This window comes from Pelmatolapia mariae, linkage group LG20, assembly GCF_036321145.2.
Source record: "Pelmatolapia mariae isolate MD_Pm_ZW linkage group LG20, Pm_UMD_F_2, whole genome shotgun sequence".
NCBI classification, from domain to species: Eukaryota; Metazoa; Chordata; class Actinopteri; order Cichliformes; family Cichlidae; genus Pelmatolapia; species Pelmatolapia mariae.
Genome location: NC_086244.1, coordinates 30,089,147 through 30,108,560, shown reverse-complemented (window position 1 = coordinate 30,108,560; position 19,414 = coordinate 30,089,147). Strand labels below are relative to the sequence as shown.

Below are 19,414 nucleotides of genomic sequence, written 5' to 3'. Positions count from 1 at the left end.
GGGAGGAGGGTGTCTGGATAGGGGCAGTAAGGTGGTTTGAGCCCTCGTGGCCCAGCCCCATGTAAACCACCTCTTGGTCCACAGCCAGAGCAGTACTCCTGTTTGCAAACCCTGCAATATCAGCAGCATGCACACACTCACACACGCCAACACACGCACTAGGTGATACAGATAAATACACACTTGACTTATTTATCTAGACAAGACAGGCACACTAAACTGCAACCGGCTGTCTTTTACAATTAGAAAGCTAAAGCAACAAACTTTCCACATGAATGAATGGAAGAGATGTAAACAGAGGTTTGGGTTGTTTCAAATAATCCTTAATCACAGGAGTTAGGAGCCAAATCTTTGGATTGACTAGATACTACCTGTCAAATATTTATCAGGATTTAAATAAATATGAGCAAACACCTGGAATTCATTTGTGCTGATCTTCTAAAACATCAGTTTTGCTCTATTTATAAAGAAAGTGGCGTTGTACATGGGTGGCTGATAGACAGCGGGAGGAGAGAGCGCTTTCTGGACCGCTTTCCAATGAAAAGAGGCCATAAATACAGTTAGAACACTGTGTGACGGTGTGTCGCAGGCAAGCATGGGTGGTCTGCCTAGTTTACATGCAGAGGAGGGCAAACAAACGGTCGCCCGGCGCTAGGCTGACACCTGTTGGACAACAAGCCGCAGGGGCCAAAACAGCACAAATAGGCTCAAACTAAAAACTCAGAAGCCAATCTCAACTGTCACATCTTCCTGCACAGCACAGCAACATGCACACAGCATTATTTCAAGACTTCAAACATGCAAACAGCTGATACAATAACGGCAGCAGATGTAAGGTTATTGCAGTAAAAATGGTCAACGACATTTTAATAAACACTGAAACAGATTTGAACCGCTGAACCGCCGTACATACACAGGTTACTTATGACACACAAAAATGCCAACGTTTTTTTTTCCTTCTTTAAATCACCTATTTACATTATACTCAAGCTATGTACATAATGTTTCTCCTGGAAGAGAAATAACAAAATACCCATCTCCATTTGCCATTTCCTTTTTTTTTCAGTCTGCATTTTTCCAGGGCAAACAGAGAAGTGACATACTGTTATTTACAAGGACAATTACACGCAGACATACAAGATATATTTATATATATATATTTATATATATATAAATATATAGATATATATATATATATATGCTGGTCACGGTAATACAGCATTTAATGGCAATAATAAAGAGTATTTATCTTGTTTTTTGTGTTTTTTTAAACATTACCTTGTTTAGACCACCTGAACAATCACTGAGATCTTTCAAAAGAGGAAAAAAAAAGAAAAAAAAAGCACTTTAAGGTCTAATATTTCACCGTGGAAAATAGGAGACCTTAAAGTGTGAATACAATGAAATTCACTTGTTTCCCATGTGTGTTTTCTTTCTTTTCTTTTTTTTTGAGCCATATAAAGCTAAAGGAAACTGGAGAGGACTATACACACACCTGTACATACACAAAATTAACATTAACAACAAAAGCAAAACAAAACAAATGATGTCGAGCATCTTGTTTGGTCTTTACTTAGACAAAGAGCATTAAAATGTTCCCGGTTATCATTTATTTTAGACTAGATGCTATCAAACTTGTTGCTGTGCAAAAAATTGCTCGCATTTTCCCAAATGAGGCATGTTAGAAATCAAGACCGAGCTGATCTGCAGGGTCATAAATGATGTGCGCTTTTGCCAGCGCTTCAGTTTTATCTCTGAAAACTATATAAGTTAATGCTGAGTCACGCGATGGCCTGATTTTCTTTTTGATTAGTGACGTTTATTGGCTCTACTAAAAGGCTCATTCTGTTACTCAGCTTATTACAGCTGACAAATGAAGACTTTTATCCATTTGACCAGAGTCCTGGGCGACGCTAACATTTAGCCAACAGGATTTGAACACTGACAGCACTACACGACACACAGTTAACCTCACATTTAGGAGATGTAAATGGCAGAGGTGCGAAGACATATGTGGACATAACACCCTGAGAACATGACACACTAACCTGCTGTTGAAAGCGCATACTGATGACAATTTTGCGATAAAATAGGCAGAAGAAGTTTACAGCTAGTGTCCTGTATGACAGAAAAAAGATAGAGGAGGAACAATTTGTGATGGATGGATAGAAGCAATAAGTACCTGTTTTAACCAGCAGGTGGTGCCCCGACTCATGATTTAGGTTGAAACGTCCTTAATTTTGTCCCCAAACTATTATCCTTCTCACCACATATGTAAAGTAACAACGAGCAAAGCAATGCTACAGTGAAGAAAGGATGAAATGTCTGGATTTGCTCAGTGTGTGCAAAAAATAAAACAAATTTGATGGTTTTCTTAAGACAGTTTGGGGAGAGGACGTCTTTTCTGTTCATTCCAGTCACAGGCTGGGAAACGTTGTAGATCACGGGACACAAGCTGCAGCGGGATGCACATTTAAGAGAAAGAAAGCAATTCAAAGAAGAACTGACAACACTTTGGCGACTTGCAACCCTGTTGGCACAACGGGGACACAACGAGAGACAATTCGGAGAGATTCGGAGCTCTGTCGCTTTGGACGAAACGTGTTTACGTCTTGGCTTCGTTCGACACAGTCTCAGTCTGTCCCATCTCCATTTTTCCATGATTGTCTTTAGATTTAATAGACCACTTTTATCAGAAAAAAAAGGCCAGCGTGTTTAGAAAAATCACTTCCCATCTTGTTTTCTGTTGGATTGTCTTCTGTTTTGTCACACAGGCGAAAGGAGCAGGTCAGCCAGTTTCGTACCTTATGTCACTATCATCACACTTTGCCTGCATCTCCTTATTAATTTCAAGTCTTTTCCTTCGTCGCTCCCTTTGACTGACGGCTCAGTCTAGACGATGGAGTCCCAGTCAAAGTCATCCTGGATGTCGTCGGCAGCGAGCATGCGCCTCACCTGAAAGTGTCCCGGAGGCAGCGTGTGTTGTTGCTGGCTCAGCTGGCTGTGATGACCTGGATATATAAGAAGATGATAATTACATCTGAATTATTTCTTTTGAAATATGTGAGTAGGACAAAGAACAGCTGAAACTAAAAGTGTCTAAAACAGAGCTAAAATATTGGAAAAACCAGAAAAAGTCAAAAACAGAGAAATATACTGTCAGCACATTACACCACGTCTTAAGTTGTCATCCACATAAAGTGTCCTAAATAACAGGTGATCATGACATGGTGACTCATATTAGTGAGTCACTGCAATGAATTTTAATGGTTACTTTGAAACTAAAATGCATATTGGATACTATAAAAACCTTCAGTGTATCTTAAGAAAATTATGAAATTAATGTATCACAGAGGTGTTAATGCAACTTTATGACGAGATACTTCAGTGTGTGGCAGCATATTGTGCTGCATTAAGTGCCTTCGCAACAATATTCTGAGCTACAAACGGATCATTTTCTGGGGAATTAAAGAAAATTTATACCAGTTTTTCTACTGGTTCACTTCATTAGGTATATCTATTAGTACTCGGTTAGACCACCTTCTGCCTTCAGAGCTGGCTTAATTCTTTGTGGCATGGACTCAACAAGGTGCTGGAAACATTCCTCATAGATTCTGGTCCAAAGTGACACGATAGCATCACACAGTTGCTTCAAATCCTGCAGCTGCACATCCGTTTAAGTACAGTGAGCTCATGGTCACATTCAAGAAATCAGTTAGGAAGACTATGGTGATAAAATGATGCTCACTTGTTGCTAAGATTCACAAAGTATGCCAATAAAATATCCCGAACACTAATGCACTCCATCACCACCAGCCCCTACCACTGATACAAGGCAGGATGGATCGATTTTGACCATCCAATTGTTCCAGAAAAAAACTCATTATAGGACATATAGGAGTGGGAACTGCTGTGGTCATCTCTTGCTGTGCCCTCAGAGATGCAAAACTTGGTTGTAACGAGTGGTTATTTAAGTTACTGTTGCCTTCCTATCAGCTTGAAGCAGTCAGACCATTCTCCTCTGGTATGACCAAGGGATAGACAGAGCTCACTGGATATTCTTTTCTTTATCAGACCATCCTCTGTAAACTCTCAAGATGGTTTCATGGGAACATCCCAAAAGATCAGGAGATCCTCATCAACAACCACGCCACATCCAAAGTCACCTAAATCACCTTTCTCCTCCATTTCCGGTGCTCAGTTTAAACTTCAGCAGGTTGTATTGAGTTGCTGATCTGTGATTGGCTGATTTATATGTATTTTTTTAATTCTATCTCCTAACTTTATGAAGAGAAATACAACATTTAACTTTAGTTCAAGCTTCCCCATTTAATCAATGAGAAGTGTGTTATCCAGTTTAAAGTGTCCTATTGCCAAAAATCTCTATCTCTCTCTTGCTCACACACACACACACACACACACACACACACACACACACACACACACACACACACACACACAAACAGACACACACACACACACACACACTGCCTCTGTGTAAGCCTGTATATACACCATGTATTTCTCCAGGCTCCTCCTGACCTGTTAAGAGAGCGATGGGAGAGTCACCTGTCATGGTGGGAGCAGTGTTGCTCATGGGAGGCATGTGAGGATATCCTGGTGGGCCCATCAGAGAAGAAAGGTTTTGTCTCGAGTCCATGTACATGTTCCCTGTGGGAGAATAGACAAAAGGGCAATGACTAACTGTCAGATTAGTATCCCGGCTTTCACACTACTCGTCTTTGCAGAACACAAGCTGTTATCATGGGCGCACACAATTTTATTATCGTTTTATGCTAAGCCAGAGAAATCCAATAGATTCTGCTGCCACTCAGTGGATTTCCCTCTGGTGAAATATTCCCCCATCTTCATATCTTTACTTCAGTTGCCATTAAACTGACAGCCTCCATAATTTCGCTGTAAATAGACAACGAGCCAACAATGACACAGCAAGCGGAGAGACTGGAAGTCAGCTGAGCTCCTGCCTCCATCCCATCAACTAACAGCAGAAACCATTATTTTGCTAATGGAGAGTTTTTTGGGGTTCCATATGTTATTTTAAGTTCACATACTTTTTTTCACACTTTTCTTTTCTTCTGACACATGAGTGGAGTCAACAGATAAAAATAAATAACAGCATTTTATTTTAATGTTTGTTTTTTTAACAGGATACTGCAGTGTTAATAATTAAATACTCACTATTAATATTAAAGAACAGCAGTCCAGAGTACGATGCTGCCATGTGTGCATGTGTGTAAAGCCCTGTGCACATATAAAGCAGCCGACTTGTTTCCCATTACTTTCCAGGTCTAAGCTGGTTACTAGCAGAAATCTCAGCCTCTGGTCCCAGATGCAACAATCTAATATACTGCTATCCTTATAGTACAGGATCCTTGGCCCGGCAGACTGACCTGTGCTGATGTGTTGATTATGTGGGTTGTGTTGCCCATGCTGATTGTGATGGCTGGGCTTTGGATGCATGGCCCCGTGCGGCTGAGCCGGGTGTTGAGGAGCGGATGGCGGCGCTGGATGTTGGACCTGAGGTTGTGGGTGGGTGGCGCCCTGAGGGGGGATGACCCCCGTCGCCATGAAGAATTGGTTAATGGAGGAACACAGGTCAGCCATCTGGGCAGCATCAAGAGACCAGTTGCTGAGCTCCGCCTGTCGCATGCTCTCCTTCAGACCTGACAGAGAGAGGAAGCAAAGTGCTGTGACTGCCACGCACCAGAGCTTTTACTGCTTCAAGATGTGACATCGTTTCATGTACTTTATTTTATTGTTTTGATTTGGTTTTTTACAGGTAAATTAATGCACGAGTTACCGAGCTGTTAATTTGCATTTGTTCAGCTTATTCTGCCAGACAGGAAAAAAACAAACAAACAAAAAACAGAAAACGAAACGATATAAGAGAAAACCTATTATTAAATTAAATCAATATGCTAAATATAAAGGATGCACGGCCAGCACTGGTTCCTGTGATTTTTTTTTAAACACGGCAAAAACGAGTCTCTCATTTCTGTGGGTACAAAAATTTCACTTCCTTCACTACTTTACTGAAAAAGCAGACCAAACGTTGCTGTTCTCTAATAGATGCTTTCTTCCTAGCAGCACTTCCACTGCCAAGAAATATCCGACATCCTCTAAGTGGGTGGTGATTGACTAATGAATAATTTTAAACATCAGGCATGCATCAGTGCTTATCAAAGTCGAGTAAATTGTATTTTTTTGTGATGTAGTGTAATTCCCTTGGTGTTTTATCTAATAAATTAGGAATATGTTTATAGAATGAACAGACAGGCTCAATTGTAGTCGCACCTGCAGGAAAAAAAATCACAGCATGCATTTTCAAATTTTGCATGAATAAAAAAAAAGTCAAATGATTTCCAGCCTGACACACCGGATCATCACAGAGGCACAGGTACAGGGCTCATAACGGGACTTCTATAGAGTAATCCAAAAGAAGAAGAAGACGCGTCGGTACAGATGGTACAGATGCACAAGAAATTGATCTTGCAGGGGTGATCACACCTTTCATATAGGGCGATTTTGGCTCAAGAGTTGGCAGTCCGTCTTGTAATCGGAAGGTTGCAGGTTCGAGCCCCGGCTCCGACAGTCTTGGTCGTTGTGTCCTTGGGCAAGACACTTCACCTGTTGCCTACTGGTGGTGGTCAGAGGGCCTGGTGGTACCAGTGTCCCTAACCCTCTGTTAGTGCGCCCCAGGGCAGCTGTGGCTACAATGTAGCTTGCCATCACCAGTGTGTGTATGTGAATGGGTGGATGACTGAATGTAGTGTAAAGTGTTTTGGGGTCCATAGGGACTAAGTAAAGCGCTATACAAATTTACCATTTACCATCTACACCACTGACAGGGGAGGTTACACTCATTCTTTTTTCATCATCACTAACCCACTGTTAGTGGGTGGGAGATATCAGGGAGCAAGTGAACATTTTGTCCTCAAAGTTGATGTGTTAGAAGGAAAAATGGGCGCATGTAAGGATTTGAGTGAGTTTGACATGCGTCAGATCTTCTCCAACACTGCAGCTCTTGTGGAGTGTTCCTGGTCTGCAGTGGTCAGTATCTATCAAAGGGGTCCAAGGTGAACCAGCGACAGGGTCATTGGTGGCCAAAGCTCGCCGATGCATGTTGGTAGTGAAGGTCATAATGTTAGACCTGATCAGTGTATACCAGCTATCATACTGTTCCCCTTAAGCCTTAAAAGCTTTAGAAGTACATTTTTACAACTGTGTCAGAAGCCTTTGATTTATTCACCAAATACATTATTTAATATTTATGTGGACTAAAACATTGATAAATAAATACATGTGGATGCTTATGGGAGGATATTAATGGGTCTATGATTTAAAGGCGTAGACACCACTAAGTCACTGCTGGGAAAAAATACAAATGTATTTTTAATAGTTTCATCAGCTGATTTAACTGCCTACAAAATGTCAATTCTTTAATAATTCTTGCATCAGTGTCTCAGACATCCTTGTCGCTTCATCATTTAATGCAATCGAGTTTCATCACTGTAGATTGTGACATTTTTAATTCTGAAAATAGGAAATTTGGTATTTGCAGGATTGTAACAGTTTTTTAAAATTAGATGTAAATTCTTGACCACAAAATAAGTTACAAGTTTCCTTTAGACTCGCTAATTATATTGAGCAAAATGTATTTTTCCCCTTCTAAATATATCATTTGCAGCATCTAAAATTGTAGTTAACAAATCATTTTTTGTGATATTTCTCCTTAATATGTGTCACTCTACATGCTAAACATCACAGCAAAAAAACATGCCCTCTTTCATGACTTTTCCCAGACAACTTCTGCAGAACTTTTTCTTACCAGCGTCAGCAAATCACGGGTTGAATAAGAAATAAATTATTTATCATCCATCACCGTGAGGACACATCCAGCACAAGAATCTCACTATGGTTTACTGTCACCGTAAGTTTCAAAACCTTGAAACTACAAACTGTCTTTTGTTCTGACGGGATGCCTGTTCACATTTAAAACAACGCAGAAGACGCTGAACTGAAATCACCTCCTCTGGTATTTACCGCTTCCAAAATAAGACAAGCTCAAGCTTCCATTTATCAAACGTGGAGCCGGATATTTTGCCCAAAAACACATTTGTATGGCTCGTATGTGGCGCCGACAGAGACAAGAGGCTCGGTCCCTGCTGTTTGGAGATGAGCCAGAGAGAGTAGAGGATGGCATTACGGCGGTGTGAGAGGTCAAGCGTTGCAGAAGTAGAGAGAGAGAGAAAGAGAGAGGGAGAGAGAGAGACAGCAGCGGCCTGTGAGCTACAGGACCAGCCGTCGTCATCAATCGTGTGTGGATGTTGCCGGCTTTGTGCGCTGACCGTGATAAGAGGCTGTTACTGAGCCGGGACCTAATTGGATTATTCACATCATACAATTGGGAGGGAGCGAGACAGCTTGTGTGTGTCTATGTGTGTGTGTGTGTGTGTGTGTGTGTGTGTGTGTGTGTGTGTGTGTGAATAAGAGTGGGAACCTCTCAGATGCAGGATAATGACTTTTATTAGGGCAGTACTATTACCACACTGGATATTATAATACTGAGCCTCAAGGGCGAGTGCATATGAAAGCACAGAGAGGAATCACAATGGTTTAATCAAAGCAGCTGATCGACATGATACACATTTTATCAATTTTCCCCGTGTTTAGGCGGGCCGCGGTAGACAGCTTTATCAGTGTTCATTTCATTTGTCCACACTGATGGCAGTTGTGTGTTTGCGTTACCTTGGAATGGGGAGAGGTCTACGTCAGCCCAGTTGTAGCTGGTAGCGATGCGGCAGCTCTCCTTCAGCCAGTCCAGGTTGGGGTACCAGTCTGATGACATGACTGACACACACACATACACACACACACACACACACACACAGACAGACAGACAAACGTCTCTTTAAAGAAACATTTTTCCAAATGTTGCAAAAGACAATCTGGAAAAAACAAAGGATTTTCACACTAAGCAACGAGGGTAAGAATCTAAATAATGTCCCATATTAATGTCATTTAACATGCATGTCTTTTTTAGCTTTTCTGAACTGACTTTGCAAGGTGGCAGTGTTTGTTTGCTCTTGTTCTGCACACTATTCTTACCCTGGAGCATCACATTGTAAAATAAAAAAGGAATCAAATTCAGAATTAAAACATCTAATAGATTAAATATGCATTTTTTTCTAAATAAACCAAATATGGTGTCTTTAAATTGCGTGTTTCAAAAGATTTCTCCCCGAAATAAATCACAGATATAAAACAGCATTGGTTATCTGCAGTGATACTGAAGAACACAACACTGTTAGATGATCCCAAACTGGTCAACTAATTCACTTTAAAAAGATCTGTCTGTTCTGCAAACAGCCACAAGGTGGCATGAGTTTACACACAAAAAGAAAGACAAAAAAAATCCAGTCATAGCTTTGCTTGTGAGGCAAAAGAAAGAAGATTCTTTTCAGCGCCTTCACCACCACAACCCAAACAACAATACGTTCTCAGGCCGTGGATCAAAGACAGAGAGGTTGCTTTCATTCATCCTCAGCTTGGTTGTGGGGAATACTAACCTAGATAAATAATGTCTAAATAGGCTTTTCCACTGGCCTGAGAGCTCTCTTGCAGAGACACGAAGAGAAAAAAAACACAAAGACTGGGAATATGAGTAGGAAAAGCCTCGTGAAGATTTGGAGAAGCCTGTTTGTATCAGCTCAGCCTCATAAAAATCAAACACTCTGGGACCTTATAGAGGAAAGAATACAATATAAATCCAATGCCCGCGTACACAGACGTGCCATTCTGATGTGTTAGGTGAACTGCAGTTACACCAATGTGGCCTTGGAAATCGCAATGTTGAATCAGTGTTTTGGTGCTGTACTGCGTCTATATATGTGAAGCTATACTTTCAGCTTTGTATGGTCTTTTCAGGAGAATTAGAAAAGAAGAGAAACTGGAGAAATAGCATTGGGGCTTTCAAAGTAAAAGTCTCGATAATAGGAGGTCTTCTCTTCTACAGCGGCATCGGAATGAAAAGAACACCGGACAATATTTTCATAATTTTGTCATTTCAACCCTGAAGGTGGTCTCCCCCACTGCTGATCACAGTCACGCCAGATAAAAAGAAACATATTCTGATTTTATTTTTCTTTTACTGTTGCACATGTTTTACATTTTAAACCCATTTTCAAATGATAAGCAAACAACTTTATTATTTCTTTAACTGCCTGTTTCCCCATGTCTAAAAGCATCAAGCCATCCATTTTTAAGACACAGAGTACACCCTGCACACAGAGGCATACAATCGTACCTACAGCCACTTTAAAATTACCAGCTAACCTGACAAGCATATCTCTGGATGTAGGTGAAAGCCGAGGGAACAAGGGGAGCAGGGGGAACTTTCTTGCTGCGAGGACGCTGAGATTACTGGTTTTCCGTTTCTTGGAAAACATAATGTGAACAGTAATAGTGAGGAAGGTTTGCTTTTGGTGTAACATAACCAGTTGTTCGCCAGGCCAGAAGAATTTTGCTTATACTCAATGCCAGCATAGCTCACTTGGTTGAGCAGGACCTCATGCCGAAAGGCCGCTGCAGAAGCCAGAGTCTGAATGCACCCGAGACCATGTGCTTCAGGTCATTCCCCCTGCTTTCCTGCCCTTTCAATAAAGGCTAAAACGCCAGAAATAGATCTTAAAAAGAATTATGGTTATCCATATCCTAAATGAGGGGGCTGTCAAGGTAAAACACCAGTGGTCAGGTCTATATTGTGTATATTAAGCACATCATATAAGCAGTTCCTGCTCCTGTGCAGTGTCTGCACAAACTTCCCCGGTTGCGGATGGAAACTGGGATATAAAGCATCTTTTGTCTGTGGTTTCTGAGCAAATTTGTTCCGAATTGACTGAATTCTGTGATTTTGAAACAAATTATGGTAATTAAGGATAAGGGTTTTTTAAAGTACATGAATTGCCTTTCACCTCAATGAGTATCTGTGCCTTTGTAACCTCTCTCCCAGAGTAATTAACTACAATCAAAGGGACTCTCGTGTTGCTTTGTTGGTGAACATTCATGTTATCGTTAAAAGAAAGCTTTCACATTCAAATCTAAAGACCTGGTATGTTCAGTGCAAGCTGATGTATTGATGTTATTATTATTACTCTGATTGGCAAAGTATTATTCAATCCCTGTTAGAAAGTTGCTAAAGTCTGCCCATGTTTTTCCTGATGTTGTGCACCAGTAGGCGACACCAAAGTCCAAAATGTTCAGATCCTACACATGCTGTAATGCCCTTTGTCTGTAAACCAGGGTTCTCACCTGTTGTGGGGCAGGCCTGCACAGCGTGACTCTGCTGGTGGGAGAGAGACGAGTGCTGCTGGGAGTGACCAGAGTGCTGTTGGTGCTGACCGTGCGCCTGGTGCTGACTGTGGGTGGAGTGAGGGGAGACGTGAGAGTGGTGAGGGTGGTGCGATGTTTGGCCATGGTTGTGTTGGTGGTGGTGCCCGCTGCCGCTTCCCGCACCAGGAGAGTGCTGGTAGGAGCAGGCGGTGCGGGCCTGTTGACTGGAGTCACCGGGCATACTCATCAAACCTGCTTGGGAAAAAAAATAAAGACACATGAAACTTTAAAAAACGGGGCAAAAATGATGGAGAAGACACCTTTTTTTCCACTATAACAGCTCAATCAAATAAAGCCAAAGATTCTCCTTCAACAACATGTTCAGATTTGCTCTCTTGAACTCATTTTAAAGTGGATGTCGATTACTTTCAGCTTGCCATTTCTAAATTATTGTCAGTCAATTGTTTAAACCACCTACATGCCTTGGTATGTCACCCACAGCTATTAGCCTCCTATTCAATCACACATGCACAACCACTGCTATGGATTCTCAGTAGCAGGAATATGTTTTATGCATCGCAATACCACCAAAGGAATTATATGGGTTTGTTGAATCCAAGTCCATTTTACACTGCAGGAATTGCAGCTCGGATTAGAAAACTGATCAGTTTACGTGGAGGCTATTTATCAGCAAGAATAATGTATCAATAAATTTGATTTCACTTTGATCTGGCAGCAGACTTCCACATCTTCGCCATCAGGCTGTGGGACGGCATCAGAGGCGAATGCACTGGCACCCCTGTAGCTTGCAGCTGTAACTTTAGACATAAATGTCAGCACTGGGTGGTAAAATAAATATATTCACTTATGAATTCACAAGATTAACGATTTTCTGCCAGCTGCTCTCTTGCCTTATTTGCAGCACCAGTGTGGGCTTCTGCCATTATATTTTTATATATTCTTTATAGATCTCTATCAGCCATTCATCTGATAATGCTTCTGACTTAAGTAGGCTTCAAACAAGCCCTTTTATGAGGGCACACACAGAGCGTGAAACAGAAAGCCTGGGTTAACAAGGATAATCACTATTGGTGATACCCATCATCTCTGATTGGGGGTGTAGGTTTTGGCGAGCCAGCCTGGCTACGTCAACCGGTGTCTCTCCTGTCTGATTTGTCATAAGAATCTCTGACTTATCCCTCACACACACAAACACACACACACTCTCCCTCACCTCTACCTATGAATTCCTTTTCATCATCGACACTGAAGAAGCTTTATGTCGGTTGCTGCCTCATTAAATTTTCAAATGATGCTGCAGCGTTTCTGGACCTCGGCTGTCCGCTTCCCGGTTTTGTGACTACTTAAATGTAAAAGGCTCTTCCAAGGACGTACAACGTAGAACTATAAAGTAAGGTGGACTGTTCGAAGGTTACTTTCCTTTGGTACATTTGTTTGAGTCGTGTTTACCTTTTCCTTTATTTGCTATCACTCCAAGATCTCTTCAGAACTTTTTGTGACCAATAAAAAGCGAATCGATGAGTGCACCACCGAGTGCAGAGTATTTTTCATTCAGTCTCTTTATTCCCCTCTGCTGTGTGTATTTTCATTGCCTTAACTGTATTTACAGTACTGCAAATCAAAGCTCCATTTTTATTTATGATTTTACCACGGCTGTGTTCCTCTTTCCTAATTTACTGTACGGGTGCATTTAAAGGGAATAATAACAGGGTTCTCTTTAAGATTTTAAGATGGCAGAAAGGGAAAAGGGCAGCATAATTTTGAAAGCCAGATTGTAAAATGAGACTTCACAAGTTGACCCAGCTGTTGATTCATTCGTTTGCTCTTTAGAAAAGGTTCATATTTGCTTCACTGTGACCTGTAATTCAGGATGGTGGCACTGCCTGAGCCCGTAGCAATGCGGTGTGTGGTCCTGGACTCGCTGTAGATACGATGAGCTCCTCTGTCTGGATGACTCATCGTGACTCAAATTCTCAAATACAATGACTACTGACACCGTTTCCTGCTAAGCCTCACACTTAAGGGACCCTTTCAAGCATCCGCTAAATCCATTTTCTTCCTCATTTTCCTTTTAGATCTCAGCGCAGTGCCGTTTTCTTCCCCACCATCTATATTCTCATTGTCTTATCTGTACTCTGCGTACAACCCTGACCACAAATTGAAGGGGACCTTGTCAGAGGGTGAACCAGGCGGCAGTTGCGGGGGTCAACAGAGCGTATCAATCTCCTTGGTTACAGAAAATTTGTTGATGTGTATCAGGAGTAAAAAGTGAGAGAGAGAAAGCGCGAGAGGGAGAAAAGAGAAGGTGAGAGGAGGTTGGTGCGATGGTGGGGTGTCCAAGAGGGAGGAGGCCTAGTGACCTGAAAGCGTCAGGAAGCAATTAGCGAGATGCTTCGCAAACTTTAGAACCAATCTAATTAGCTGCTATCAAAGCTGCAGAACCCTTTGCTCTGCTCGACTACAGATGTGTTTGAGAGTTTTTTCCCCCCCTTCTGTTGAATTCTTACTCTTAATTGCCTTTACTCATTTGACTGAGCGAGCCGTAAAACGCAGATATGCGGAACAACAGATTGTTTGTTTATTAAAACACAACAGAGTAGGAGTCGTGTGTGGTGGAGGTTAATACTGGAATGCCGGCTATGAAACCAGTGTTAAACTGTTTGAATTTATAAAGGTGGTGGTGTCGGGGGGGGGGGCTTATTCTTGTCAGTTAATTATGTGCACGAAGCCTCACACAGAAGTTTACTTTATTTCCCCGTGAACACACGTGTTATTATAGGTGCGAACAGGTACGCATGAGCAGGCACACTAATCCGCACACAAAACCACCCACCTTGCTGTGAGAAGGACTGCTCGAAGACGCATTTGTAAAGGCTGCGGAACGAAGAGCTGAGGTCCTCGAAGTCTGAGAAGCAGAGCTGCTTGTCCCGTGACTCGGGGACAGGTAAACCGTACTGGGGCTGTGGGGGAGGAGGAGGCGGCGGCGGCGGCGGAGGTTGGGCGGGCTGCTGGAGGCTCAAGGACTGGGACGAAGGTTCCGAGTGGCTGCTCACCTTCGAGGCGGATAGAAAGAAGAGACAGACCGACTGTTAAAGGCACAGGGAAGATCACAGAACGTCGTGGTTTCAGAAAAACACCTGACAAAGGCTCAATTCACACTGCGATTGAAAAGATTTAGTTCGTCAAGATGATGAGGCATTGCAGGTTCAAGTGCATATGTTTTATGTGCTTGACTGGTTCATCAAAAATAGTAATAATTTTTGGCTCATTCATAACCAACTCTTGGCTCTACTGTTTATAAAATACACAAAAAACACCACCTAATGGCACCTAGTTCTTTTATTGACTGCTGCTTGTCATACACAGAGCATTTACGGAAGGATTAGAGAGCATATTAGTGACTTCAAGAATTTCTGTGCCTCCCCGAATTACACCAAGGCTCAATTAAAATGTTTTAATTGTCAAGGAACTGCCATTCAGTTGTAAAATCTCACCGCATATGAAACTGCTTAAAATTATTGGATTACTCCTTAAGTGGATTGTATTTCATCACCATCTTCTTCCAGCACCAGCAGCAGCGCACGGCTACGAAACAATAGCAATTTGTATCCAGAGAGAGGATTCACAATTCAGATATTTGCTCCTAATGTGACATAATATAACTTGTGTCAGTCAATCTAAAGACAGGATGCAAAACAGAAGCACAAAAGGTGACTTGGGACTGCACGGATCATGTAGATGACGTATGTGTTAAACCTTTATATGATCAAAATAAATTTATTTTGATCATATAAACAAAATACAAAGGTTCCCCAAAAAAGTGGGAAGAAGTGCACATTTATTTAATCCCACCCCTTCTCCATAAGTTATCAGCTAGTATTTATCCAGCTTTGTTACTAATATAAACTCAATAGCAACAACAGACATATTTCTAATAACACAATATAGACACTATGTAAAAAAACAAATTATCACCATAAAATTATTTGATTTACAACATCATAACTTCTACCTCCACACATCACAGCCCTGTACCTCCAGTTTTGGAAGGTTAATTCTAACATCTGTATAATCTGAAGTGAGATTAATGGGTTAACCTGGTGTGAGAGTGCCTTAAACCCGAGTTCTTCTTAAATGCCATGAGGGGTCCAATAGAAGTCTGTGAGGAAACAGCTTTCTGACTTGACCTCTGCAAACACTTTCCTCTTGTATTAATGGTCTCAGTGACACACTGTGGTTAGTACTATATAAATAATTAAGAGACCAAGATGGCGACAGCAAAAAACAATCAAGGCTTGAAAGACTTGGCTTACACCGCGGTAGCTATGACACTCTTTTACACTTTTTGAGCTTGAACTCAAAATGTCGCTCTCATTTTACCTGGTTAGGTAACCATAGCAACCAGCGGGAAACGCATAACCTGGTCTGGAGCACGTTATCTTGTAGCTCCAGTTTAAAAGCAGCTGTAAATAACACATTTTCACAGATTCTTTTGATCAAACACAGCAGAAAGGAGCTCTGCGTTGGGGTTAGTTATTCAAAAATTCAACGTTTTCGTACATCCTCCTACTCTGCTGCCCTGTTGATTTTAAAAAGTTAGAATTACAGTTTGCAGAATAGAAACTGCTCAGTGTATTTGTGGGCCTGGATCAGGAAGAATATTACATGAAGACAATTAATTTCACTTTGAACTGGTCAAAAAGTGATTTCCTGAATGGTTAAATGTATTGTAAAGTTTAGCTGTTGTGTTAGAAACAACAGCTTCTAACACAACAGTGAGACTGCACTAAAGCTGAACCACACATCAGTGTATTTACATATGCAGCACTGATTTCGTTCCTTACCTGCAGCACCAGTGTTGTCTTTTGCTGTTATATTTTTATTACTTATTCTTCATAGTTTTCTGAGACCAGTCTTAAGTGAGCATGCTCAGATCCTGTCGCCTGTTGATGAATACTATTGTGAGGCCATTATTTTGCTTTTTAACCCTTAAATCAGGCACATCTGATCAGATTATATTAGCAACTTATTCACTTATCCTAACATTAGCAGTCAGGGTAAATTGTCACACAAAGGTGGTTATCAGCTTCATAACTTAACTCATGATTGATTAATCCAGCTATGAGCACGTTCACATTAAAGGGATGACGCTGGCAGCATCCGGCCAGTCACACAGATGGACGTCTCCGCTGGCAGTCGAGCCGCTGATCTTACAAAGAATGATAAAACTGTGAGAGTAACTGAAAGAAACGCTCCTGCTGTAGAGAAATCAGCGGTGTGAATGCGTGTAACAGAAAAACACAGTACAATAGTCAGCAAAATAAAAGTATCAACACTCTAGCATTGAAATACGGGAGAATCTGATGAATTAGACGCATGTGAGATAGATTTAGTTGTTATTCTTTGAGATGTAGCCTCAATTTTGTCTAAGGGTCTGAGAACAGCCTAAAGATTCAATATAAAAACATAATTATAATGTAGGTTTAGACTCTAAGGTCCACATGTATGAATAGATGGCCTGTTTTGGGATCATATATTATAGGCTATAGAACAATAAAATCATTGTCTTAAAAAAGTAATCAGGGAATGAAGTTGTGTCTAAGAATCAAAGTCTAATGCTCATCGGGGAAACAGCAAGAGTCTAGATGAAAAACTTTAGACCCTGCACGCACAAAAGTCCAAGGACGTTTCCACAAATGGTGATTCTATTTCCCAGATAACTGATTGGTTGGTAAGCAGTGATCTCATACCTGCTGATCGACAACCTGGATCGGGTCTGCAGGATAGGTTACCATGGCTACAATAACAAGTAAATAGAGGTAAGAAGTGAACGGACTCTGTAATGCTGCAAACCCAGGGTTAACCTTGAAGTTACCTGGATAATCCCAAATCCAGCTTCCTAGCACAGGCCTCAAGTGGAGAGCTCCTCTCCCTTTAAGTCAAAATGCATTAGAAACAAACCTCTTGGCTTCTTTGTCTCTACAAGCTGAACCTAAGCGAACACACCTGAATTTCAATTGGCAGACAGAAAAGCAAAATTCAATAATAATACGATTTAATTTAAATGAATTAAATTAAAACTTCAGCCGAGCCCTGGACACTTATTTTTTTATATAAATTACTGTCAGAAATCATTTAATAATTCAGCCATTCAGAGTGATGATCATACCAAATTCAATTTCACACAATTAAAATGGAATCGCTGCTGCCTCTCATTTCTTTTCACATAAAAGCAAAAACAAAATACGAAGCTTCAAATATCTGCCGCATATTGTGAATGCAGCCGGTCTTCATCCACCCTCATTTCATCCAAGCTGTCATCTTCCTCACCATCCACCCGGAGAACTCAAGCAATTTGCTGTGATCAGTGTGTCTCTGCCAATATAAGCCAACTTACGACGACACATCTCCCACACATCTACCTCCACCCCAATAATGCCAGCCTTTCCATAAACTCTCTCGGTGTCTGAGATCTCTGCCAGCAATGCCACCAGTAATCACCGTCAGTCAAGGGGATGCGGGGGGAGGGGGCTATCACCTGCTTCAGGTAATGAGTCAGAACTAAACCCGATCCCACCGGACTAGACCGCAGATGAGGTCTGAAACGATGGAAGAGGAGGGCGAAAGGTGGAGGAGCCGATGCAGGGAGGAAGAAAACAAAAGATGGCCTCTAGAAATGAGAGGTTAACGAGATGAGATTGCACTGACCTTTGCTAATGCAGGTGGGAGGTGAGCAGGGAAAAGTGATTGATGGTAAAAAGGTGAGCAGCTGTTACAAGGGAGAGATAATGAAGAGTTGGGATTTTTCAGCCCTCCTGTAATTTTGTTTTTGAACACAGACTGGCCTTTAAAACTGTATTACATTTGGTTTAGAGGGACACAGGCGCGAAAACGATCACAAATACATCAAACACAATGCAGGTCTGTCTAGTTCCCATATTTATATTTGACCGAAAGGAACTTTAGTGATCGCAGTGGGGAAAAAAACGCTGTTGTTGCTACACTACTACAAGGATTTGGAGAATAAAATGGACTGAATAGAAAGATTCCAAAAGGCACACTTGCATGCTCACAAAGGTTTATCCACTGGGAGCAAGAATATATACAGGTGAAAATATGAATGACAGTTGACACAGCAGGGAACCCCGTGGACTGCAAAGCAAGAATGTGTAAGTGAACCGCCCCTTTTTGTGTACCTTATAAAGGTCACGAGGACACCAAAAACATTTGAGCATCAGTTCTTTAAAGCCTTTAGATACTACATTAGTAGTGAAAGACAATCCTCAGTCTTTTGCACAACCCACTGTCATTGTTGCACTTTGCTATTGCACTGTTGTGTCTGCACTGTCTTGTGTCTGTATCGTTCTGTTCTGCCTAGTGTTGCACTGTTTGGGGTTTTTTTGGGGGGAGATTTTTGAAATTTTTGCACACTTGCACTTTATGCAGTCCTGTGTTGATTGTCTGTTATATGTAATATGTAGCACCGTGGAGGAACGTTGTCTCACTTCACTGTGTACTGTACCACTGCACATAGCTGGAATGACAATAAAGCCACTTGACTTGATTTGAAAGGAAAACTAACGGGAGCTGCTTCAGTTATTCAGACATCAGGTCATTCCTAATCGGGTCCAAAATCACACCATTAATATGTTGTTTTGAATCTCAATAGCTCATCATGGGTCACTTTATGTTCTGACATATTGGTTTCCTAATGTAGTCCCTCTTTAATAAACTAGCAGCTCGTTATCATGTAAGTCGGACTATTTAAGACTACTCAGTTAAATAGGACCTTGTTTTAAGGCACAAGGAATAGTTCAAACAGTCGAGAAGAGTTCCTTCTCTACTTTGTATTATCCAAGTTTCTAGGAACCATAACAGCAGACAACATGGGACTGCATCACTGTGTCCTCTGTATACAGTGTGTGGGACCTGCTGAAAAAATAGAGTTAGTGGGGTATGGTAGCTTCTCAGTGTTAAGTGGCTAAATAAAAAAACAACAAAAAAAACCCCAAATTTGTCTGAAAATGGTCAGGGACAAAGA

The 19,414-nt window shown here is 41.4% G+C and overlaps 1 protein-coding gene across 7 annotated transcripts in view; it reads right to left on the bottom strand.

Moving 5' to 3' along the window:
* Positions 1-843: 843 nt before the first annotated feature.
* LOC134619166 (forkhead box protein J3-like) overlaps positions 844-19,414 on the bottom strand; it is a 67,282-nt gene continuing 48,711 nt past the window's right edge. For 4 of the 7 annotated variants that reach the window (XM_063464938.1, XM_063464933.1, XM_063464932.1 and 1 more), the window contains 6 exons: positions 14,207-14,426; positions 11,332-11,607; positions 8,770-8,871; positions 5,412-5,684; positions 4,543-4,671; positions 844-3,011 (listed from right to left, as the gene is read on the bottom strand). In XM_063464938.1, the coding sequence (XP_063321008.1) occupies positions 2,893-3,011; positions 4,543-4,671; positions 5,412-5,684; positions 8,770-8,871; positions 11,332-11,607; positions 14,207-14,426 (1,119 nt within the window). In that variant the 3' untranslated portion in view covers positions 844-2,892. The remainder of the gene's footprint in view (positions 3,012-4,542; positions 4,672-5,411; positions 5,685-8,769; positions 8,872-11,331; positions 11,608-14,206; positions 14,427-19,414) is intronic. The other 3 variants (XM_063464937.1, XM_063464935.1, XM_063464939.1) reach the window with 3 other exon arrangements.